Source organism: Plasmodium cynomolgi, chromosome 14 (genome assembly GCF_000321355.1).
Source record: "Plasmodium cynomolgi strain B DNA, chromosome 14, whole genome shotgun sequence".
Lineage (NCBI taxonomy): Eukaryota > Apicomplexa > Aconoidasida > Haemosporida > Plasmodiidae > Plasmodium > Plasmodium cynomolgi.
Window position 1 is genome coordinate 490,164 of NC_020407.1, and position 20,998 is coordinate 511,161.

At 40.2% G+C, this 20,998-nt stretch overlaps 7 protein-coding genes across 7 annotated transcripts; 4 read left to right on the plus strand and 3 right to left on the minus strand.

The window, feature by feature from the left end:
- Window positions 1–1,175: 1,175 nt before the first annotated feature.
- PCYB_142040 (30S ribosomal protein S15) lies at window positions 1,176–2,084 on the plus strand (the record flags this gene model as incomplete). The annotated part of the gene is made up of 1 exon (XM_004224675.1): window positions 1,176–2,084. The coding sequence occupies one exon, from the start codon at window positions 1,176–1,178 to the stop codon at window positions 2,082–2,084; it is 909 nt and encodes a 302-aa protein (XP_004224723.1).
- Window positions 2,085–2,479: 395 nt separating this feature from the next.
- PCYB_142050 (hypothetical protein) lies at window positions 2,480–2,885 on the minus strand (the record flags this gene model as incomplete). Its single annotated transcript, XM_004224676.1, has 2 exons — window positions 2,480–2,644; window positions 2,787–2,885. 2 exons carry the CDS (start codon window positions 2,883–2,885, stop codon window positions 2,480–2,482), a joined length of 264 nt encoding a protein of 87 aa, XP_004224724.1.
- A 2,877-nt stretch (window positions 2,886–5,762) lies between these two features.
- On the plus strand, window positions 5,763–6,631 carry PCYB_142060 (hypothetical protein; the record flags this gene model as incomplete). Its single annotated transcript, XM_004224677.1, has 2 exons — window positions 5,763–5,852; window positions 5,888–6,631. 2 exons carry the CDS (start codon window positions 5,763–5,765, stop codon window positions 6,629–6,631), a joined length of 834 nt encoding a protein of 277 aa, XP_004224725.1.
- Window positions 6,632–7,567: 936 nt separating this feature from the next.
- Window positions 7,568–9,145, minus strand: PCYB_142070 (WD domain G-beta repeat domain containing protein; the record flags this gene model as incomplete). The annotated part of the gene is made up of 2 exons (XM_004224678.1): window positions 7,568–8,640; window positions 8,767–9,145. The coding sequence occupies 2 exons, from the start codon at window positions 9,143–9,145 to the stop codon at window positions 7,568–7,570; spliced, it is 1,452 nt and encodes a 483-aa protein (XP_004224726.1).
- Window positions 9,146–10,491: 1,346 nt separating this feature from the next.
- On the plus strand, window positions 10,492–11,716 carry PCYB_142080 (ATP synthase gamma chain mitochondrial precursor; the record flags this gene model as incomplete). Its single annotated transcript, XM_004224679.1, has 3 exons — window positions 10,492–11,172; window positions 11,380–11,469; window positions 11,663–11,716. The coding sequence occupies 3 exons, from the start codon at window positions 10,492–10,494 to the stop codon at window positions 11,714–11,716; spliced, it is 825 nt and encodes a 274-aa protein (XP_004224727.1).
- Window positions 11,717–13,665: 1,949 nt separating this feature from the next.
- PCYB_142090 (adaptor-related protein complex 1 mu 1 subunit) lies at window positions 13,666–15,027 on the plus strand (the record flags this gene model as incomplete). Its single annotated transcript, XM_004224680.1, has 1 exon — window positions 13,666–15,027. A coding segment is annotated over one exon (1,362 nt), but the record flags the coding sequence as incomplete, so codon positions are not given.
- A 1,535-nt stretch (window positions 15,028–16,562) lies between these two features.
- On the minus strand, window positions 16,563–18,075 carry PCYB_142100 (26S proteasome ATPase subunit; the record flags this gene model as incomplete). The annotated part of the gene is made up of 2 exons (XM_004224681.1): window positions 16,563–17,756; window positions 18,007–18,075. The coding sequence occupies 2 exons, from the start codon at window positions 18,073–18,075 to the stop codon at window positions 16,563–16,565; spliced, it is 1,263 nt and encodes a 420-aa protein (XP_004224729.1).
- Between the last annotated feature and the right edge of the window lie 2,923 nt (window positions 18,076–20,998).

The window sequence follows — 20,998 nt, forward strand, 5'->3', positions numbered from 1 at the left end:
CCCCTTTTGGTGCATCGTTTCACCTTCAATTTGGAACCTCTCAGCTGTGTTTTCCGTCGCCGCGGAGTGGCCTAGCGGGGGTGTCATTCTGACTTGATTGACATGCCTCACGACTTGGTTGTCCCCTTTTATAAATCTTCCATGTGTCAGGTAATTCCCCGCGGGCGTTTACCCCCATGTGGGCTTTCTCGGTTCACTCAAGTTTGGAGCGAATAAAAAACGATTTCATCGAGGTCTTCCACTGTGTTTATGTGGTTCACATTCTCCACATGCGTGCCTCTGCATGCGTTCACAAATAAAGGGTGGGAAGTGCGTTAGCGCTAAGATTTGGCGACCCCCATTTTTGTGGCCCCATTTCTGCAGCCCCATTTTTGAGGCCCTATTTTTGCGCCCCCATTTGTGTGGCCCCATTTTCGCAGCCCCATTTTACCGCATTGCTTATGCCTCGCGCTGGCTGGCGTTAAACGGGCGAAGAGGTGAATTAAAAAAAATATATTTTCACGCGCCCAGTTCGAAGAAGCACAGAAGAGGTTTCATTCATACACCCACCTTTTTACCACGCCATATGTAGCTCGATTATAGTACAGTAAATGAGTAAAGGGGATGGGCGAAGTGGTGTTTTTCCCCCTTTTTGAGGGAACGCTTTGTACCGGTGGGCTCCTCACAAAGGTGTGCCGCTATTCATAATGGGCAGGTCACACTTCTATAAGTAATAAGAGGTGAATGTTTGGGACCAGTAAATTAGCCCCCCACCCACCTACACACAATACCGCTCCTAAACGTGCATATGTGGTTCTACACATATTTATACTCTGACACGTCAACACGTTTAGGCCACCTGGGGACCCACTCAGCAATGCCGTGGTCATAACTCAGGGTGACGAATGACCAAATTGCAGAGTTCGTGAACAGGGAGGGGGACAGCGAACGTTCCACAGAGATGCATATCTTTATCTCTCCTTGTTGATGATGCAAATCAAAACGCAAGAAGAGAGACGCACCAGTTAAATGAACACAAGCGTGACCATCCCTGGTGTGTAACCTGGACTGCCTATCGGCTCGGAACAGCCGCGCAACACATACCCAAATGATAATTCTCAGAGCAGGCATTTAATCAGAGTGGCCCCATTTTTGCACCCCTTTTTTTTGATAGCAGAACTCCCCCCCTAAAAAAAATGAACATCCTCAGTAGAGCGTTTAAACGAAATAACCTGCACGTACTACCACTCAAGGATCACGAGGTACCATTCATTAGATGCGCAAAACGATATGAATCCAGAGTGAAGGCCCATAGATATACAGGTATAACTGCCGTAAAAACGCATGCCCAGAAAACGGAGTGGTATTTAAAGGCTGAAAGAGATTTCCTAGCGGAACGGAATCAAATACCAAACGGGTTCATAGGCCTATGGCAATACGATGACATAAAGCACCTAAGAAAAAATATCATAAATATGCTACATCTGAATTGTGCGAACAGTAAACAATTACATAAATATAAAAAGTTGTGTATAAGACGATGTCTGCAGAGAAGACCATTCGATACTGGAAGTGCACCTGTTCAAATTGGATGCTTAACGGAAAAGATCCTAAATTTAAGGGCTCACTTAATTCTCAGATGTAAGGATCATCCAAAAAAAAGAACCATGTCCATTTGGCTAGCTAGAAGACAAAAATTAATGAAGTACCTATACAAAACAGATTTCGAATTATACAAACATACATGCAATTTGCTAAAAATTAAATGCATATTATTTGCCATCCCAGATTCAAGAGATCGATCCAAAGCAATCAATGCTGCTGCTGTGGATGGAGATAGATGTAAATTTCTAATTAGGCAGAAATTATGGAAAGGCAAATATAGACCTAGACCTATGAAAGATCCCAAAGGACAAACTATTAGATACACCAGACACCCCATAGAGCAACCTCCATCCGATTATTCACTTCCCAAGGAGTATAAGCCGCAGTTTTCAAATTCGTGGCCCTATGGTGTTAAGGAAAATTATCAAAAAGGGATCTACACTGTTTATAATCCCACGGCTCCTGGGTTGGGTTACTGTCCCGTCCCTATGCTCTTTTAGCGGCGTAGCAAGTATGGGTAGCACACTTTGCATAGCTAAGCACTTTGAGCGGTCACTCCCCGAGAACTGCTTGCAAACTTTTTTTTTTTTAAAACAAAATGGTTCATATGTTCATGTGACCTTTGCGCAAAGTGTTCTCTATACACTGCACAATTGTTTTTTTTTTCTCTCCGGATTGATGCAAATAAAGAAGTTTCTTCTTAGTGGTGGCCTATCGGCGCAACGTTTCGTCGGATAAAAAAAAAAGCAAAAAATGGAAGCGACAAAAATGGAAAGAATGGGCTAGCGTTGTAACGCAGTGTAGCAGCGAAGAAGCGGTACTGGCGCAACGCGGACTTAGCAATCTAGAGACAATTCCTCCCCACTTATCCCCAAACCTATGCGACTCCTTTTCTTCATTTAGTCACCAGGGGCTTATCCACGTGGTACATGTTATGCACCACCGTTTGTCTCCTAAGCATGTTAAGGTATTCCCGGCAGTCCTTCTCAAACGCCTTCAGTTCTTCATCGCTGTGGTTCACATGGTTGCTGCTAAAAAATTCTCGGAAGGTATCCTTGGCCTGTGGAAAGAAAAGAAATATGAGCGGTCAAGCCGTGTGTTTTGTTCTTTGCAAATTTATATGCAGCTGGAGTGTACGCTGCTTTCCATGCAAACAATATAGGGACCCATTTTGTGGGGAAATTTTGTTATGCGCTATTAACCTTGTTCTTGAAGTAGACACTGTAGTTTATGTTTTCAAATTTGGAGGCTTCACTTAGGATGTGGCGATAAAGAATTTTCATATTTTTTAGATTATTCATCTTCATCATCCTTGAGCGCTTAAAATGTGCCTACACACATGCGCATACATATAGATGCGTGTGCGCTTCAAAATTTAGGAATGGCTAGCTTGTTCGAAATATCCCCCAGGGGTATCTCGCCTCTTTAAGCGATTTTTACAACACAGACGGGCTTTCTTTTTTTTCCCCTTCCACGCCGCTGTCTCGCAGGTCTCTGCCTTTAGTAAATACGCTGAATGGCTATCTTAAGCCAAACGTACGTTCACTTCCTTTTGCAGAAGCTTCGATTCACTTGTGAATCGCTCCCGTTTGGTTCCCACAGAATTAACTTCGGCTGCCTTGCGTGAGCATTCTTTGTAATTTTCATAACACAGCACAGTTTCGCGGGCCTACCACAAATCGCATAAACGGTCACAACGTCTTAAGTTTTTTTTTTTTGCTTCACTTTGCTATGCCGCGTTTTGTTTCGTTAGCTTGTTGTTGTGCTGTTTTTTTGTTGTGCCATTTTGTTATTTTATTTTTCCATTTTGCTACTTTATTATTGTTTTTTTTTTTTTCCCATATTGCTATATTATTTTTTATTTTATATATATATATATATATTTTTTTTTTTCCCGTGGCGCCCATTTTGCAACAATTTGTGCGTGCCCCGGAAACTTAGGGACCCGCCTCCGAAATTTCGAAGCATCCACAAATGGGTACATTTAAGGAGAAAACTTGCCTCGCGTGCAGAATAAAAAAATTGACTTACTTTATATGAGTTATGTGAGGGTATTTTGAGACATCTCAATTAAAAATGCAATGCCTACACTAAGGCAGGCATATGTACCCAATGGGAAAATGCAGATCCATAATTTGACCTGGTGCCACTTCATACATACTGACAGGAAGAAAGGCAATGCCGTCATTCTTAAAACAGTGTGAAAAAGATCAAAGTTTCTTCCTTATGCAAAATGTTAGACTTTTTTTTAAAGCAGGACTTAAAGCATACAATTTGAAAATTATCTTTGGCCACTCATACGTAGATGCGACAGGTTATCTCGTTTACCCATCTGTGTAGGGGAGGTATGTAACCACCAGTTTGTCATTAACTGTTGAGTGAAAGTAACTCGCCAAAAATGGTGAAGTAAAATGGCACAAAAAAGGAATGGGAACAGGGTACAGCCCATAAAATTAATCTCGCGTTGCACTCCTCCCCCCCATGATTGCCCCCCTGTATCGACGCCGAGACCTCCACACTTTTATACGCCCGCGATAAGAAGTGAAGAAAAATGAAACAATAAATGAGTGAAAAAAGAAAGAGACAGCACAATCGCACACACATATATATGTATATATATATTTTTCATTACATCCTGTATGGTTTTATCTTTATATTTTATTCACCATCCCACGTACTTCAAATGTGTATACGCACAAATGCCCCGCTAACCTCTCAGCGATGCTGATTGCAGAAATCCCAATGGCGATAAGGTTGGAGAGCCTACATACATGTGTGTATTTTTGTTTGCTTCTTGCAAAAAAGGAAAAATGGCAATTTTGTGTATAATGAGATATGGGCATACAACGCTGCTACATCGATGTGTGTGCGTTTGGGAAAACTCACATATGTATTATATACCCATTTAGACCTCCTCATTTTTTCATTTTAAGGCTTTCAAAGGAGGCGACGTGGAAGCCAATCGGTGCTCCCACTTAAAGGGGCGGAGAGATACCCTTACACTTTGCAAAAAAAAAAAAAAAAGAAAAAACAAACATGCAAGCGAAAAAGGGGCACAGTGATGACAAAATGGAGAAAAAAAAAAAAAAAAACACCTTTTAAAGCCGAAAATTATTCTCATCGCGTAAAAACATAACAATAATTCATTCACATTTTTGCGAAGCTGTTGAAATAATGCCAAGCATCATCTTTGCAATGTTTTTTACGAATATTCTTAGATCTCAGTAGGGGAAGACAAAAAAAAAGGAAATTCCCTTTTTCGGCAAATTCGCATTTATTACCATTTCGCAATTGTATCAACAGGCGACGGTTTCAATTAGGGGACCCAAAGAGCACACCCGGACCGATGCTCCCATATTGACATTCCTGCTGCTAATTGTTCACCCGGGTAGTGACAAGAGCATATTTCCTTTGGAATTCCTGGGTGAACAATAGAGTACCCACTTTTTTGCGAAATTGCCCCTCACCGCATCCATAGATGTGACGGATTTTCAGGAAACCCTTAGGTGTATGACATGCACGCACCCCCATCCACAGTAACTTTATTTTCACAAGCACAATTAAATGAGACGATACAATGAAAAGACAATCAACGCGAGGATCCAGAGAGAGCAAAAGAACGAATACGCTCGAGAAAGAATACAAAACGATTTGAAGTTAGACACGTATAGCAAAATACAGGGTATATCTATAGACAAAGCTGACGCAGCGCAAACGAAGAAGCAACAAGAAGAATCATTTAAGAGAGAAAACGAAACGGAAGAAAATCAATTTCACAAAAAAGGGAACAATTCCAATGGGGGAGATGAACAGGAATATTTCACATCACTACAATTTGACAGCGAGAAAATTAAAGAAAATCGATTGAAACAATGTGAGTTACTAAATGAAAAACAAAAAAAAGAAAAAGAAATAGCAGATGAAGCGTTGCGACAAAAGGCCATAGAACAGACATTACAAAATGACGAAGGATATAAACAATTAAAAGGAAAATTAGAAGAAATAGCCACGTTAAAAGTAAGAGAGAATCAAATCCGTGATGCGAAATTTTGCAAAATAAAAGAAACAGAAGATGAAAAAAAACGTATTGAAAAACAAAGGGAAGATTTACTCAAAAAAGAAGAAATGGAAGAAGAAGAAAAAAAAAAAAAAATTATGAAAAAGTTATGGAAACCAAAATGGAATTACAACAACAAATACAAGAAAATCTGAACAAGAAGAAAAACAAAATTTATGGAAATGTACAAGAAAGAAACAACATCGAAAATGTAGTTAAAAATTACAATGAAGAAGAAAAAAAAAGGAAGAAGAATTGTTAAAGCAAAAAAAGCTACTAAAAGAATTTCAAGAACAAATTGAATTGAAAAATAAAAAAAAACAAATTGAAAAAAAAAAAGAATTGGAAGAGGAACTAAAAAATCAAGAATATATTAAACAGAAGGAAGAAAAAATTAAAAACTTACAAAAAAAAAAACAAGAAAAATGTCTAGAGAAACAAAGAGTTGTCAACGAATTGGCACATAAAGAATATCTCATAAGTAAAGAAAAAGAAACTCTCGACGAGCTCCTAAATAAAGTGTACATTGAAGAACACGACTTTAAGGAAAAACAAAAAGAAATTAAAGAAAATGAAAAAAAATTACAACTCAAAAATGAAATGCTAAAACAACTCGAAATTGACATCCAATTAAAGGAACAAAAAAGACAAAAGGAAAAAGAAGATGACGAAAAAAGAAAAATTGAACTACTTGAAGAAAAAAAAAAATTAGATAAAATTGATCAATACACTGATAAAAAAAGGAAAGAAAAACTATTACAATATAGGAAAGAAATATACGACACCTTCCAACAGAAAAAAGACGCAGTCAAAAACGAGCGCTTACAGGAAGAAATCGAAAAGAACAAACTTCTCGAGGAGCAGAAGGAGTACGAGGAACTCATAAACAAGGAGAAGATGAAGCTACTCCAGAAATACAGCAAAGACATTTTGGAAAACCTCCCTGAAGATGTCTACGACAGCTTGAAAAAGAAGAACATCATTACGTAGGGGGGCCGTCTAGCGCGCAGGTCGACGTGGTGACTTGCGCGCGTGGGAGGCACCCTTACCCCTTCACAGGGGTTACCACAATGCACGATTTAAAAAATTGCGAGTGGACGAAAAAAAGGGGGAGAATTGTCCCATGTAGGGTCACGCGTCAGAAATGAGGCGTCAAAAATGGGGGGTTAAATGTGGAGGGTTAAAATATGGAGGCTGAAATATGGAGGCCAAAATTGGGGGCCAACAAATGGGAGCCAACATATGGGAGCCAACATATGTGGACCCCAAAATGAGAGCCAAAAAGTCACAAATAAGCACCTACATGTGAAAACACTCTTAAACAAAAAAAAAAAAAAAAGACGACGTGGGGTGAAGGGGCATAGCACGTCTTCCCCCGCTGTGCGTACTCTTCACCCCATGCATACGAGCCAGGACCTGAGTCATTTCATCCTCACATCCTGTAAAATATATGCTTAATATCTACACTTCTTACGCAATATACACTGATTTTTTTCCTCAATTATGCTGCACACTCTGCATGCATCATAGAAATAAATTATGAAAAAAAACTAACACAGTGGGATAGCCAATGGGATAAAAGACACCTAATCGGAATATATGCAAGCGGAGTAATCTTGCTCCGTTCTTCTCCGCAACGGTACGAGCAGGCCTTTTCGCAACTTTTTCCATATTTGAAATGACCTTCATTGATCAGGGTGAAGGAGTGAAGTGGCCATGCCAACCAGATGAGCGTCTCGCCAGGTGGATCCATTTGAACCGGCACACAAAAATGACACCATCACGTTTGGATACATAAATTTTTTCTTTTCTTCTTATGCTATGTTATGTTACTTTACGATTTTCAGCGGATAGAGTTTCACTACCACGGGGTCGCTTTTATTGGGCTTGACGGATGCGGCCACACACCCATTCACCCCCTCCCCACTACTGTATCACGTTGAGCGTGCCGTCTAGCGCCCAGGTGGCCATGAGATCCTGGCTAGTGTGATGGAGCACCCCAAGTGCGTCTTCCTCGAGGACCTTGAGTTGCGTCTCCAGCTTGGCGGTGCTATAATTAAAGCAATAAAGGTACTGGTTTTCCGCCAAACAGTAGACATATTTAGAATTGGGGGAGAGGCACGCAGAGACAAAGTGCACAGGGTTTTCTTCCTCCACCTTGTCTGCTAAATAAGTATAAGTCTTAATAATCTGTCCTTTAAAATTCATAAGGTAGCAATAGGGCGATTTAGAGCATACTAGGATAAGTTCATCGAGCGTTTTTGTCAACAAAGTAATGGTATGGACAGAGGGGAAATTTATATTATCCTTTATATTGTAATATACATAAAATGAAGTAATACACTCACAAGTTTTCTGATTATATATAAATATTTTTCCTTCTTCTGTGCCACATATGACTTTTGAATTATCTAAAGAGTACACAGATGAGTGGACAACAGTAGAGTGTTTTCTAAACTCTTTTAAACATTTCAATGATTTTAATCCAAAAATTTTAACAGAAAGGTCATATGATGATGTTAAGATTTGTGTTTGATCATTATTAAAATGAACAGATGTCACTGCATTCGTATGTGCATTAATAGATCTTAGACAGGAACCCGTTTTTATTTTCCATATTTTGATTAACCCCTTAGAATCGGCACTAATTAAAATTTCATCATCCTTACTAATGCATAGAGAAACAATCGGATTGTCATGCATCATGATGTTATTATTATACTGGTATGTTAAATCGCTGTTTAGCTGCCCAGTTAGCCAACTCCATATTTCTATGAACCCATCAGATGAACCCGTAATTAAGTAATCGTGGGTGTACGAACATATACAACATTCTACATTCGATTCTTTTCCAAAACTTATACTTTTTAGAATTCTTTCTGGGTACACATCTATACCTATGGATTCGTTTTTTTCTAAATTTCTAAAGATATCAAAATTGTTATTTTCTTTATTTTTTTTTATAAGGTTGTGATGATTCTGCCATTTTAATGCCATACCTAGTAGAGCCAACAATCTAGACGGTGCACATGAAGTTATTTCATTGTTAATCATCATGCATATATTATTTCTTCTTTCCTCTTTCGTTGTCCCATCGTATAGAACATTTTTATTAACATGCTTACTGTTCATACTGAGCAGATCCTCCAATTTGTGATATTTTTCTCCATACATTTTTTTCATTTTTTTAAATATAATGCATTCACTCATTATCTTTTCGGCTAGCTCATTTTCTTTATATTCTATAAGTTCGCATATTAGCTGTTCATACAAATTTATGAGTGTTTCGTCAGATAGCTCAATTGTCGTTATATTGTATAGCACATTTTTCCAATCTCCTTTGTGTATGTCTCTTATCAGCAAGTCAACGTTGCTTACTGCGTTTAGCTTTACATTGCTTTCTTCTTGCAAAACGTAAAAGGATCTCATTAAGTTATTTTCCTTCAAGTATTGCAGGATCAGTCGTATGACGTCTGGGGCTGCCACGTTCAGGTTGTTCGCCATCTTGTGCTTAAAACTGGGGGTTGTTCACGGTGCCCCCCTTTTTCTATCCCTTCTGCTTCCTTGCCGTCTACTTTCACTTGGGCCACAGTGCGTTGGCTTTACCCCTCTTCCCTATGTGGGAAAATTGGAAGAAAAGTAGGCTGTCAAAAAATGGTAAGCTCTCAAAGTGGCAAGTTAGCGAACTGACAAACTGCAAGAAATGACTGACTTTTTCTCTCTCCTCGCGATGTGATCAATGTAAACGCTGTGAATCTTTTTTTTTTTCCCCTTCGCGAGGTGAGTTGTGCTGTTTGGAAGTACCTTTTTTGGGTCAGCTTGCGCTTAACTTTGGCCTTCTTTTTTTGCTCTAAAACGTGTACATAAATAGGGGTTATTAATACTTGCAGGTATGCCTTCCCGGCTTGGGTACCCGTTTTTTTTTTCTTTTTTTTTCTTTATATATTTTCCCCCACCGGCGTGCTACTGCACCAGGGGAATAGTACCAAATAACGAGGAATTCCTTCAGTCACACAAGTCAAGTTAGCGGGGGGACGCTAAAATGCTCACATTTGGTTTTTATTTCTTTCCCCTGTGAGAAGCATTACGCAGGCAAAACCTTACCAATGAGCGAAAAGAAAAAGAAGAAAAAATAGAGGAAAAAAAAATTAACCGTGGTGAGCGAGCAGTGACCGGCTTTATACGTGCCCTTCCAAACAAGTTAAGCACACAACGTGGTACTGTCAACACTCCGAATGCATGTACGCCCTGAGAGCAACTCCCTTTCAGCCACGTTGCCTTTTTTCCGCCTAGGCTTCTTGCCAAGAAGGATCTCCGAGCAACACACAGCTGCGTAACCCCTCAACGCAGGAGAGGTAAAAAAGAAAAAGGAAAAAAAATGCCTTTTATGAAACAGCCACAACGCGACTTCTAGCACTTAGCAAGGTTAAAAGAGAGAAGGGCTTAGCTTGAATGAGTGAAGGGTGCATCGAAGGTTTGCGCTATCACGAGGATTAGCGGCATCACCAGGATTAGCGGCAACACCAGGACTAGCGGCATCACCAGGATTAGCGGCAACTCCAGGATTAGCGGCATCACCGGGATTAGCGGCATCACCGGGATTAGCGGCATCACCGGGATTAGCGGCATCACCGGGATTAGCGGCATCACCAGGATTAGCGTCGTCACCAGGATTAGCGTCGTCACGAACAGTAGCAACCACTGCGCAACTTTCGCCCCTGTGTAAGACTATCAAAATGGCATGGAACAATAATCTTCTAATTCGCGTAGAACAATGCGCACTGAACAACCTGAGCATAATGGCGAAGAGAAACTTCGCAAGCGACAACCTTAGATCCTTGTCGCTCCGAATGAAGTCAATCAAGTCGATTCAGAAAATCACGAAAGCAATGAAAATGGTTGCCGCGTCCAAATTTAAAGGGGACCAAAGAAGGTTAGAAAATTGCAAACACTTCTCCACGCCACTAACAGATATATTTAACAGATTAAACAAGCAAGAAATCCACAAAAAAAATGAAGACCTTGCAATTATTGCCATCTCATCAGATAAAGGACTATGCGGTAGTGTCAATTCTTCCGTCTCTAGAATGTGCAAAAAATTATTAGAAAATGAACAAGTAGACAACGAATTTGTTAATAACATTGCCCCCAGTAAAATCTACTTGTATGGTATAGGAGAAAAAATTAGATCAGCTTTAAATAGATTACATGCAGATAAATTTGAAGCTATCTACAATGAGTATAATAAAATTCCGATAAATTTCCTGACATGTGCATATATTGCCGAACGCATAATAAAAAAGAACCACAGTAATTTGCTGATTGTTTACAATAATTTCAAGTCAGCCATATCTTTTGATACGAAAATATTAAGTGTTTTTTCGGAGAAGCAGCTTAAAAAAATGAACAAAAAGGAGCTAGCCACTTTCGAGTTTGAGCCAGAACTTGATCATATTTTTAAGGACATTTATGAGTTCTACTTAACCTCCCTCATTTATAACTGCATCATAGAGAATTTGGCCGCCGAGCAGGTAATGAAATACGTACCAGGGGTGGGGAGAGAGCCCAACCCTCTACATGTATAGGCAGCTCGTAGGGGGATACTCTCATCCAATCAGTTGGAGTGACCCCTCCCCCATACTACGTATCTCGCTCAGTACACATACATACGTAGATATATACCATCCACATTTAATTCGATGCTTTATGTTACCCCTCCCCCAATGCCCCTTATGCAGTCCGCCCGAATGACAGCTATGGACAACGCCTCCTCTAGTGCCACAGAGATGCTAGACGCCCTTTCGCTGAGATATAACAGGGCGAGACAGGTAAAAGGGGAAAGTAGAAAAAACATGTGGAGAAAAAAATAAACGATAAGTTCAACGAATTGGTGGCTACTCCAATCCACGATCGGATACTGTGGATCAGCAGATTGGTCCACCACTTTGGTCGTCGCATTTGCCGTCCAATTCGTGCGATCCCCGTTACACACCCGTCCGCGCCCCTTTCTCCCATTCGCAGTCTAAAATTACGTTGGAGCTTATCGAAATTATATCCGGTGCGAACGCTTTGTAGCGCGCTCGTAATTAGGACAGTCTATCTGTTCATACGTGAAGCGTGGTCTGGCATTCTCTCTCGGAATGACCCATTTGTCGCAGTGCGGAACTATGACCTTACTGTTACGCGAATGTATTACCACGTATACATCGCCCCGTTTGGAGAGGACATATATATTTTTTTTTCCCCTCCACGCTCCTACTTGGGGACACCTACGTGACAGAAAAGGACACACCAAAATGGAAACAAAAAAACACACATAAAAGTGTCTTCCGTTTTGAGATTTTTTTTTTTTTTTTTAAATAACTTGGGCTAACTGTGGCCAGTTAGAAGCCCAAAAGGTTTTACATATAAATGTGCATACAAGCTGCACACTTTTTGTGCAAATAATTTTTTTGCGCTTCCGCTACGGGGGACGCCCCCTTTTGTATTTACGACGGCAACTCTGCGACGCTTCCCCAGCAAAGCTAGTGGCCCGTGGTGAAGTATAAAAAAAAGGAAAAGAGGACGGGATAAGAAAAATCTGATTCAACGATAACATGCCTATGAAGGCACTGCGAATTTGATTCTTCAATTTGGTCGTAAACTTGTGCTGCACTTCCAAAGGCACAATCTAGCAAGCACCCCAAGGTGTTGTGTGCGGGTAGGTAAACATACCACACGATCAGCTCATTGCATGGTGTATTGTTTTACGACTTCTCTTCATGTAGCGTTCGAGGGAAAACACCCGTTTGCTTCTTTGCAGATGATCTCTTTCTCGTATTTCCATCACAAGGGTAATTTTTTTTTTTTTTTTTTTAAAAAACATGGGGAACGGAAAAAATTAAAAAAATACAAATTTGGAAAAAAAGTAAAAAAAAAAAAAAAAAAAAAAGGTAGAATTAGAATAAACACGTGATACGTAAAAGTTTTTTCCCCCAAACGGATAAGCTACGTTTTCACTTGAGTGTATTACCAATAACTGCTGGGCATAATTTGTTAACATGTACGCAAAAGAACAGGCGGCCGCTTCACGTGGGAGTATAGCAGAAGGAGAAAATCCGCAGTTCACACATCGCGCATTTCGGTGTACAAAAATGAGTGGAAGGTGAATAATCCAGGCGTTTTTTTTTCTTTTTTTTTTATATTTTTTCTCACCTTCCATTTCCGCTCAGAAGTTAGCAGATTATCAGCCGAGCTGACGTATGCCCACAAATAGAATGTACCATAAGCGGCATGTATAATTCCCTCCATTCTGTGCAAGCGCATGTTCGTGTACAGTGGGGGCATTCACAAAAACACAGGGTCGTTTCGGCGAGCCATTTGGGCGATAGTCTTTTTGAAGCAGTTCTGCCCCATTGTCACGCGCTCACTTTTTTGTTTTTCCACTTTTGGGTCACCTCTCCCATAAGGCGAACGAGCCCTTAGTGGTCACTCCTTCTTCGTCATACATCATCGAAAGCGCGATTTGGAAGAAGCAAAAATTTGGGTGATTTTCCCACTCTGCAAATTATTTAATCGCAGCTGCCATGCGAGTTCGTACTCACTGTGTGGCATAGCGGCATTTTTCCCCTCCCTCCGCCGCATACGTTTTTTTTTTTTTCCCGTGCTGGGAAGTGATGAAGTAGTAGGAAGGTTGTTCAAACGGCAGTCACAGCAGAGCTGAGCGCGAAATTGCGTCCTTCTCTCCCCCACGAAGTACGTAACCCAGAAGGGCATTATTTTCGCCCGTCGAAGATTCCCCCCCTCCTAAATACCGTATGGCACAACTGCTCAGAAGCGATAGGGCGGTGTTGAGAGAAGATTTGGAAGGAAAAAAAAAAACAAAAAACAAGTCGAGAAGAAGGGGAGAAAAGTAGGAAGGACCCTTCATCGCATAAAGGGAATAAGTCACCTTGAGTAGGAGAGGGGGACCCCCTGCTGTAGCTGCTCCCTCTGACCCTCTCATCCATTTTTTCCTGGTCTCCCCCATACACACACCTGCAAAGATGGCGTGCATAAGCGCCATTTTTATCATTGACATGAAGGGGAAAGTGATCATCAACAGGAACTACCGAGGAGAAGTGAACCTGAATCTGACAGAGGTATTTTATAATTGCGTAATCGATCAGGAAGACAATCTGATAAAACCCATATTTCACGTGAATGGGCTGACCTACTGCTGGGTGGCATATAACAATATATACATCCTGGCAGTAACGAGAAAAAACAGTAATGCTACGTTAATCATCACATTCCTGTACAAACTGATACATGTACTGAAGGATTATTTTAAAGTGCTGGAGGAAGAAAGCATAAAGGATAACTTCGTAATTACTTATGAATTATTAGACGAAATGATTGACAATGGATTCCCCCAACTAAGTGAAGTGAAAATATTGAGAGAGTATATAAAAAATAAAGCCCACCAATTAACAGTAAAAAATATAAAAATTCCATCAGCTATTACCAATTCGGTATCTTGGAGAAATGAAGGAATAAAATACAAAAAGAACGAAATATTTTTGGATGTTATTGAAAGTTTAAACATTATAATTTCTTCCAATGGTACCGTTTTGAGGAGTGAAATTCTTGGGTGCCTAAAAATGAAGTCATACTTATCAGGTATGCCCGAATTAAAGCTAGGATTAAATGATAAGCTTCTGTTTAATAAAAATGTGAGCAATTTTAACAGCACAAGTAGTGGCGGTACTGGTAATGCGGGAAGTGGAGTTACCAATTCGAACTCGGCTAACCCTGCTAATGTAAACACTCAGACGAATAGAACCAAGTTAGTTGAATTAGAGGACATGAAATTTCATCAGTGTGTTCGTCTTTCCAAATTTGAAAATGACCGAACCATTTCTTTTATCCCTCCAGATGGTATATTCAATTTGATGACCTACCGTTTAAGTACACATGTGAAACCGCTTTTCTGGTTAGATATTAACATTTCTAAAAAGTCTCTCACCAAAATAGAGTATGTAGTAAAAGCTAAATCGCAGTTCAAAAATAAAAGCATTGCAAATAATGTGGAGTTTCATTTGCCCGTCCCGGCTGATGTAGATTCTCCACATTTTCAAACCTACATAGGAAGTGTAAAATATTATCCAGATAAAGATATCCTCATATGGAAAATAAAACAATTTCAGGGACAAAAAGAGTACATTATGAATGCCCAGTTTGGCTTACCTTCCATCGTGTCGAATGAGAATAAGGACGTATATTACAAGAGGCCTGTAAATGTGAAGTTCGAAATACCCTACTTCACCGTTTCGGGCATCACCGTGCGGTACCTGAAAATTATTGAGAAAAGCGGCTACCAGGCTTTGCCCTGGGTCAGGTACATCACGCAGAACGGCGATTACCAGGTTAGAATTTCCTGACGCGCCTTTGGGAGAAAATCCGGAACATCAGCGGTAAATTTTGTGGGAAAGTTTTTGCGTCCCTTTTTTGTGGGAAAGTTTTTGCTTCCCTTTTTTGTGGGAAAGTTTTTGCTTTCCCTTTTTGTGGGAAAGTTTTTGCTTTCCCTTTTTGCTTCCCCTTTTTGCTTCTCCTTTTTGCTTCCCCTTTTTTGCATCCCCTATTTTGCATCCCCTATTTTGCTTCCCCTTTTTGCATCCCCTATTTTGCTTCCCCTTTTTTGCTCAATTGGGAGTGAGGGTGGGTGACCCGTTCGTAACCAGAGCAGGTGCATACACTATGCGCCGTTCCGGACTACCCGCGCTGCATTATCAGTTGTGATTGTTATCCCTTTGCATGACGCAAAAATGTCTGGGCTAAAAGGGAAGCGGCGGTGGGAACATCCCATGGAAAGGAGGGCTCCTCCCCCCCCAACATTCACACGAGTGCGCAACGTCATGTGCAACTCCGCATTGCATTTCCGCGCAGTGCCTTTTTTGTAAGTTTTCCATGTCCACATACCATGTGTGTATGTGAACACACCCGTAAAAATTTTCACCAAATGGAGGAGGCACATTCAGCTCAATAACAGGAAGATTTACGTTTTTTTTTTTTTTTTTTTTTTTTTTTTTTGTCACACATTACACCCCTTTAATTCTCCCACCCGCAACATAGAATTAAATTTTTCCAGTGATCAAATCTGCTTGTTGTTTCGTTTATTGCAACCCATTCGAACTCGTTAATGTATATATGTTTTCTCCTAGTCACGCATATGCAAACGTGACAGCAGCAAATGGCCTTTTTTTTTCCCCCCCCCCGCACGGTTAAGACGCCCTCAATCGTTAAAAAAAAAAAAAAAAAAAAAAAAAAAACAGTGAATATTCGCCATAAGTGTCGATTTTTTTCCTCTACCCAGTTTTACTTTATTTTTTTTGTGGGAATATTTTGCAAAGTGGTCTCTGTTCATATCTTCGGAGGGTCTGCCACACAGAGTAGACACACTGGAGGGGTACAAGGGAATCCATCAATGATCGCCCCGTTTTGAGGATCACTTGATCAGAGTCGCTGCGTCTGTCACGTTGGGGTTCCCCACGAACAGCACCAAATAGCTAAAACTATATTATGCACTATAAAAAATCAGAGTCTTTAAAATTTTCACGCTTTATGCAATGCGTACAGGTAAAAAGGAGTGTAGTGTGGGAAAAAAAAAAAACATGCGTACATGTTCATGGAGGGGAGGGGAGAATTTTCGCTTCATACGACTGGCATGTACGCCCATATGTCGCTTGGAAAAAAAACAACACTCGTTTGCACCCCCTCCCATGCAGGGCTTCTACTCCAACGTGCATGTCGAAATACTGACTCGTTAACTGGCACATTAACTGATGTTTTTTTTGCTGCCTAACGTTTACAACTCGACTCTTGCACCACCCGTTTGTACCTCTACATGGGATCGATCTGGGCAACCTGGAGGCCAAAGTGACGAGCAACGCTGGTGAGTCCCCTAATTGTACACCATATATTTTCCCGTGGCCGAAAATTGCTTGCAACCATGTATGACTTTGTTTATTGCGAGCAAAAGGTCCTTCTCGGTGATGGTTTTTCTTCTGGCTCTGATGGCAAACATACCTGCCTCTGTGCAGACACTTCTAATGTCGGAACCGGTGCTGTTGGGACATAGTCTAGCCAGCAGCTCAAATCTAACATCTCTACTCATATTCATAGTATTCGCGTGAATCTTAAAAATATGGGTTCTACCTTCAAGGTCAGGTAAACTGAATTCTATCTTTCTATCGATTCTACCAGGTCTAACTAATGCACTATCTAACGTGTCGGGTCTATTCGTAGCCATCAGTACTTTAATATTACCTCTGTTGTCGAATCCATCTAGCTGATTTACAATTTCTAACATAGTTCTTTGTACTTCATGATCACCATGTGCACTTTCGTCTCCTCTAGAACCTCCTATTGCATCTACTTCATCAATAAATAGGATACATGCCTTTTTCGACTTCGCCATTTGAAATAATTCTCTCACCATTCTAGCACCTTCACCAACATATTTCTGTACAAGTTCGGAACCAATAACACATATGAAACAAGCATCTGTTCTATTGGCAATAGCTCTAGCAGTTAGGGTTTTACCCGTACCTGGGGGACCATACAGTAGAACCCCTTTAGGAGGATCTATTCCTAACGTTACAAATCTTTCTGGTTGTAGCAAAGGCATTTCTACCACTTCTCTTAACTTTTCTAACTGTTCTTTACACCCACCAATATCGTTGTAGGTAATATCTGGCTTCTCTTCCACCGTCATCATAGTGACTGTAGGATCTATCTTTGGAGGTAACAGAATTTGAATTTTGTATTTGGTTCTATCTACCCCTACTCTCATCCCTTCTTCTATATCACTTGGTGCAACTTTATCTCCTAACCCTACCACAAATTTCGCTATCTGTTTAACGTTAATAATGTACTTTGTTTGGTCTGTGTCTCCATTGATAATTTTTGTACATCTAGCTACTTGCAGTGGTTGTTCTTCATTCAGCATCTGTTTATCTAACTGTAGGTCCCACTGGTTCGGTAGACATAGCCCTGTGTCACTTTCTCTCACTCCGCAAAGCTTGTTAATGCTAGTTACTAACCCGCTTATGTCGGATTCAACCTTCTTGATACTCTTTGAATACGGTCCAGATCCCTGAAGTGGATATTATGCATAAGGGGGGGGATACAGAGTTGGGGGGTTCGGGAGTTGGAGGGCGATTCACATGATGCACCTTCTAATTGAATCGTGTGGACCCCGGGTTGGAAAAAGGTGTGCGCACAATGTGCGCGCAGTGTACGTGGGTAACACACTGGAAAGTAAAGTCACATAATTCGCGTAGGCATGCACAAATAGCAAAACCGGGGGTGCAATTCTTTCCTTTTTGCGCTTTGCTTTTTCTTACGTAAGATTTCAAGATGTTTATATCTTCGTCATCCAGAGGTTTGGACTGTGTGGGTGCGTCCTCATCCATTGTCGATTCAGCAAGGACATACAAAGAGCGCCAAAGGTAGGAATTCCACTGAAAAAGCAAACTGTGTCAGTTGTTTGAAGCGGTTTGGGATTTTTTTTTTTTTTTTCTTTCTTCGCAAAGTTGTACATAAGTTTGTTTTATTTAATTTTTTTTTAAGTTATCACTCTCTATCTGTTGGTTTGAATACGTTCGATGGGACTGTACCGGTTAGCGCCGAACTCGAGTGTATATTTTTATCTTATTCTCTTTGGCAATTCGCGAGAAAATCATGCGTACACGTGGCGCAATTGACATGTCCGGGTTGGCCCTGCCTCGCGTACACGCCGTGCCACACGAGGCAGTTAAGCGGTTGATCGAAAGCTTCAGCACAAGGCAAATCGTACTTTCACTTCACGCATACGGAAAGGTACGCTTGCCAGCGGGATGATTAAAATCAAAAAAGGGGATTTCCTTTGTACAAGGAAAGTCTGCTTAATTTGTGTAAACTTGTACAATCTCACAAAGAGGGGAAAAAAGTGAAATCGATTAAAAAATTTTACTTTCGTTATCGCTTTTGGTGCCCCTTTCGCTACCGCCTTTTTTTTTTTTTTCTGTTCCAATTTGGATTTATCGCCTCTTGCATTGTTTTAAAAATAAAGGGGGACAAAAAGTAAAACATTCATTTGTTGTTTCGTGTGAGGGTGGGGAAAAAAAAAAAATTTAATTGTAAACACCAGGTGGTAAGTAACAAGTGAGTTGAACTGCAAATTATAAATCACAAACTACGAAATTACGAGCTACAAACTACGAACTGCTCATTACGAATTACAAGTGAGTTTACACCGAATTGGTTCATTTCGAATTTTTTTTTTCGATTTTTTTGTGATGAGAATAATCGAAGCAATGGCAAAAGGAGAGGAAACAACTGGCACGACAAAAGCTGGGGTGTACACAAATAAGTGTCTGCATGGTTTGGAAAAAGGCACCTGCGGGGTGGGGGTTGGGGGTATGCCAACGTATTCACCCCTGCTTTCCATCGTGCATGAATGTGCACAGGGCGAAAGCACCCGCACCCCGTAAAATCCCATTCGGTCACTCCACAGCTTATTCGCAAAGAATTTTTTGCATGTTATGGAAGACTACCTTTGGAGTGAAACTACACCCAAGTGGTGAAAAGGAGAAGGACTAAACAGGTTAATTCTGGTCGTGCTTTCCTCCCTCCGCATTTAGTGACCCAACAGAAGCATCACTAATTAGTATTTTTATAATCCGCGTGCCCATTTGGAAAAAAAGAAAAAAAAAAAACGCTTGCAACTGTGGATGTCTATGAAGGTAGACACACAAATGAGTATATGCTACTCTCTGGCAAATACACAATTTTTGGCTGATGGCCCCCCACATGGGAAGCAATTCATTTGTTTCATTCGCAAAACATAAAAAACTGGTTGAGGGACTTTCATTTATATTTTCTTTTGTGACCCTTTTTGCTCTGTTTTAATTTTACGATGTTCACCTATCCCAGCTCTTTTCCGGCGAAGTATTCCTTTAAATGTTCCCCTTATCCCCCACAAAATGGCAATTTTCATTTCTTTCACCTAAACCATATGTCCATTTTTAAAACATGTAAGATAAAGCAAATCAATGTACTGTATAGAATATTCTTACCTGAACAAGAAATTTCATTTTGTAGAAGAAGGACAAAAAAATGAAAAACCGTGCGGTAAAAGCTCCACCTTTGGGTACCTTATCCCAGTGGGCGTTTATTTTATGCCGCTTTTCATTCGTTCTTTATTTTCGCCCACAAAAGTAGCCACTATACGGTTCGAAGCATTCCTTCTCGTCAAAACAACGCAGCAGAAATGGAAAAAAAAAAAACGCACATTGCGCATCGTGCATCGCACATCCCTAACTGGGGAACTCTTATTTACTTGCATAGGGATGCAACACCTGGACAGAAGCCCCTAGTTTGATAAACATGTATGCATTAAATAAACCGAGCGTCAAATGTGTTCATATGTATTTAAACTTTATACATATGGGGCGCGTGCAGAGGAGCCTAAATGTATGTTCCAAAAATGTTCATTTGGAGGGCTTGCAAAAAGTGTAAGTACAAACGCCGACGATGCAATTTGCCAACTTGGAAATGTCTAGAAATTACGAATCTTATTACATGCAAGGGTGGGGTGATTCACCAAAGCGCCGTAAAAATGGTTTCCCCTTACTGTGCACGGTATGTCTAGCCTTTTCGCTAAACCTTAAAAAAGGGGATTTTTTTTTTTTTTTTTTTTTTTTTATTCTACAACACTGAGCAATGAAATTCTTTTTTAGCACGTGAAACAGACGTGTACTTCGCAATTTTTTTTTTTTTCCAATTTTTTGATTAAAATGTCATGTTGGTTTTGCTACAGGGAGGTATGCATTCTATGCTATAAAACGTATTTCATTTTAACTTGTGCGTTTTTTCAAGCTTTGTAATTTTTTCCTTTTTTTTTTTGTTCGCCTCGTTGCGTAAACATGTGAGACAGCTGGCTGTTGCCTTCGTTACCTGTTTGTAAATTTAGCGAATGTTGAGCACGACATCTCAATAGTTCGCCCGTTCGTTCATTTGTTTGCTTATCCATTGTTTATTTATTACTTCTTTTTTTACCCCTTTGTGCCCATTTGTTTACTTTATTTGCCTTTTTTTACTTCATTTTTTTATTTTATTTTATTATTTTTTTTTTTTTCAATTTTGCTTTGCGTCCTTCATCTCGTAAATATATCCCCCAATCCGCATGTCGTATTCAAATGTATATAAAAAAAAACTACATAACAAAATACCTCCTCCCCGCGCGTAAATATTTTGCCTTTGCGAACATAGCACGAAAATAAGCAAATAAACAAAACATACAGTATAGTATAGCATAGTAACATTGCAAGTATTTTATTTTGCCTATACAATACA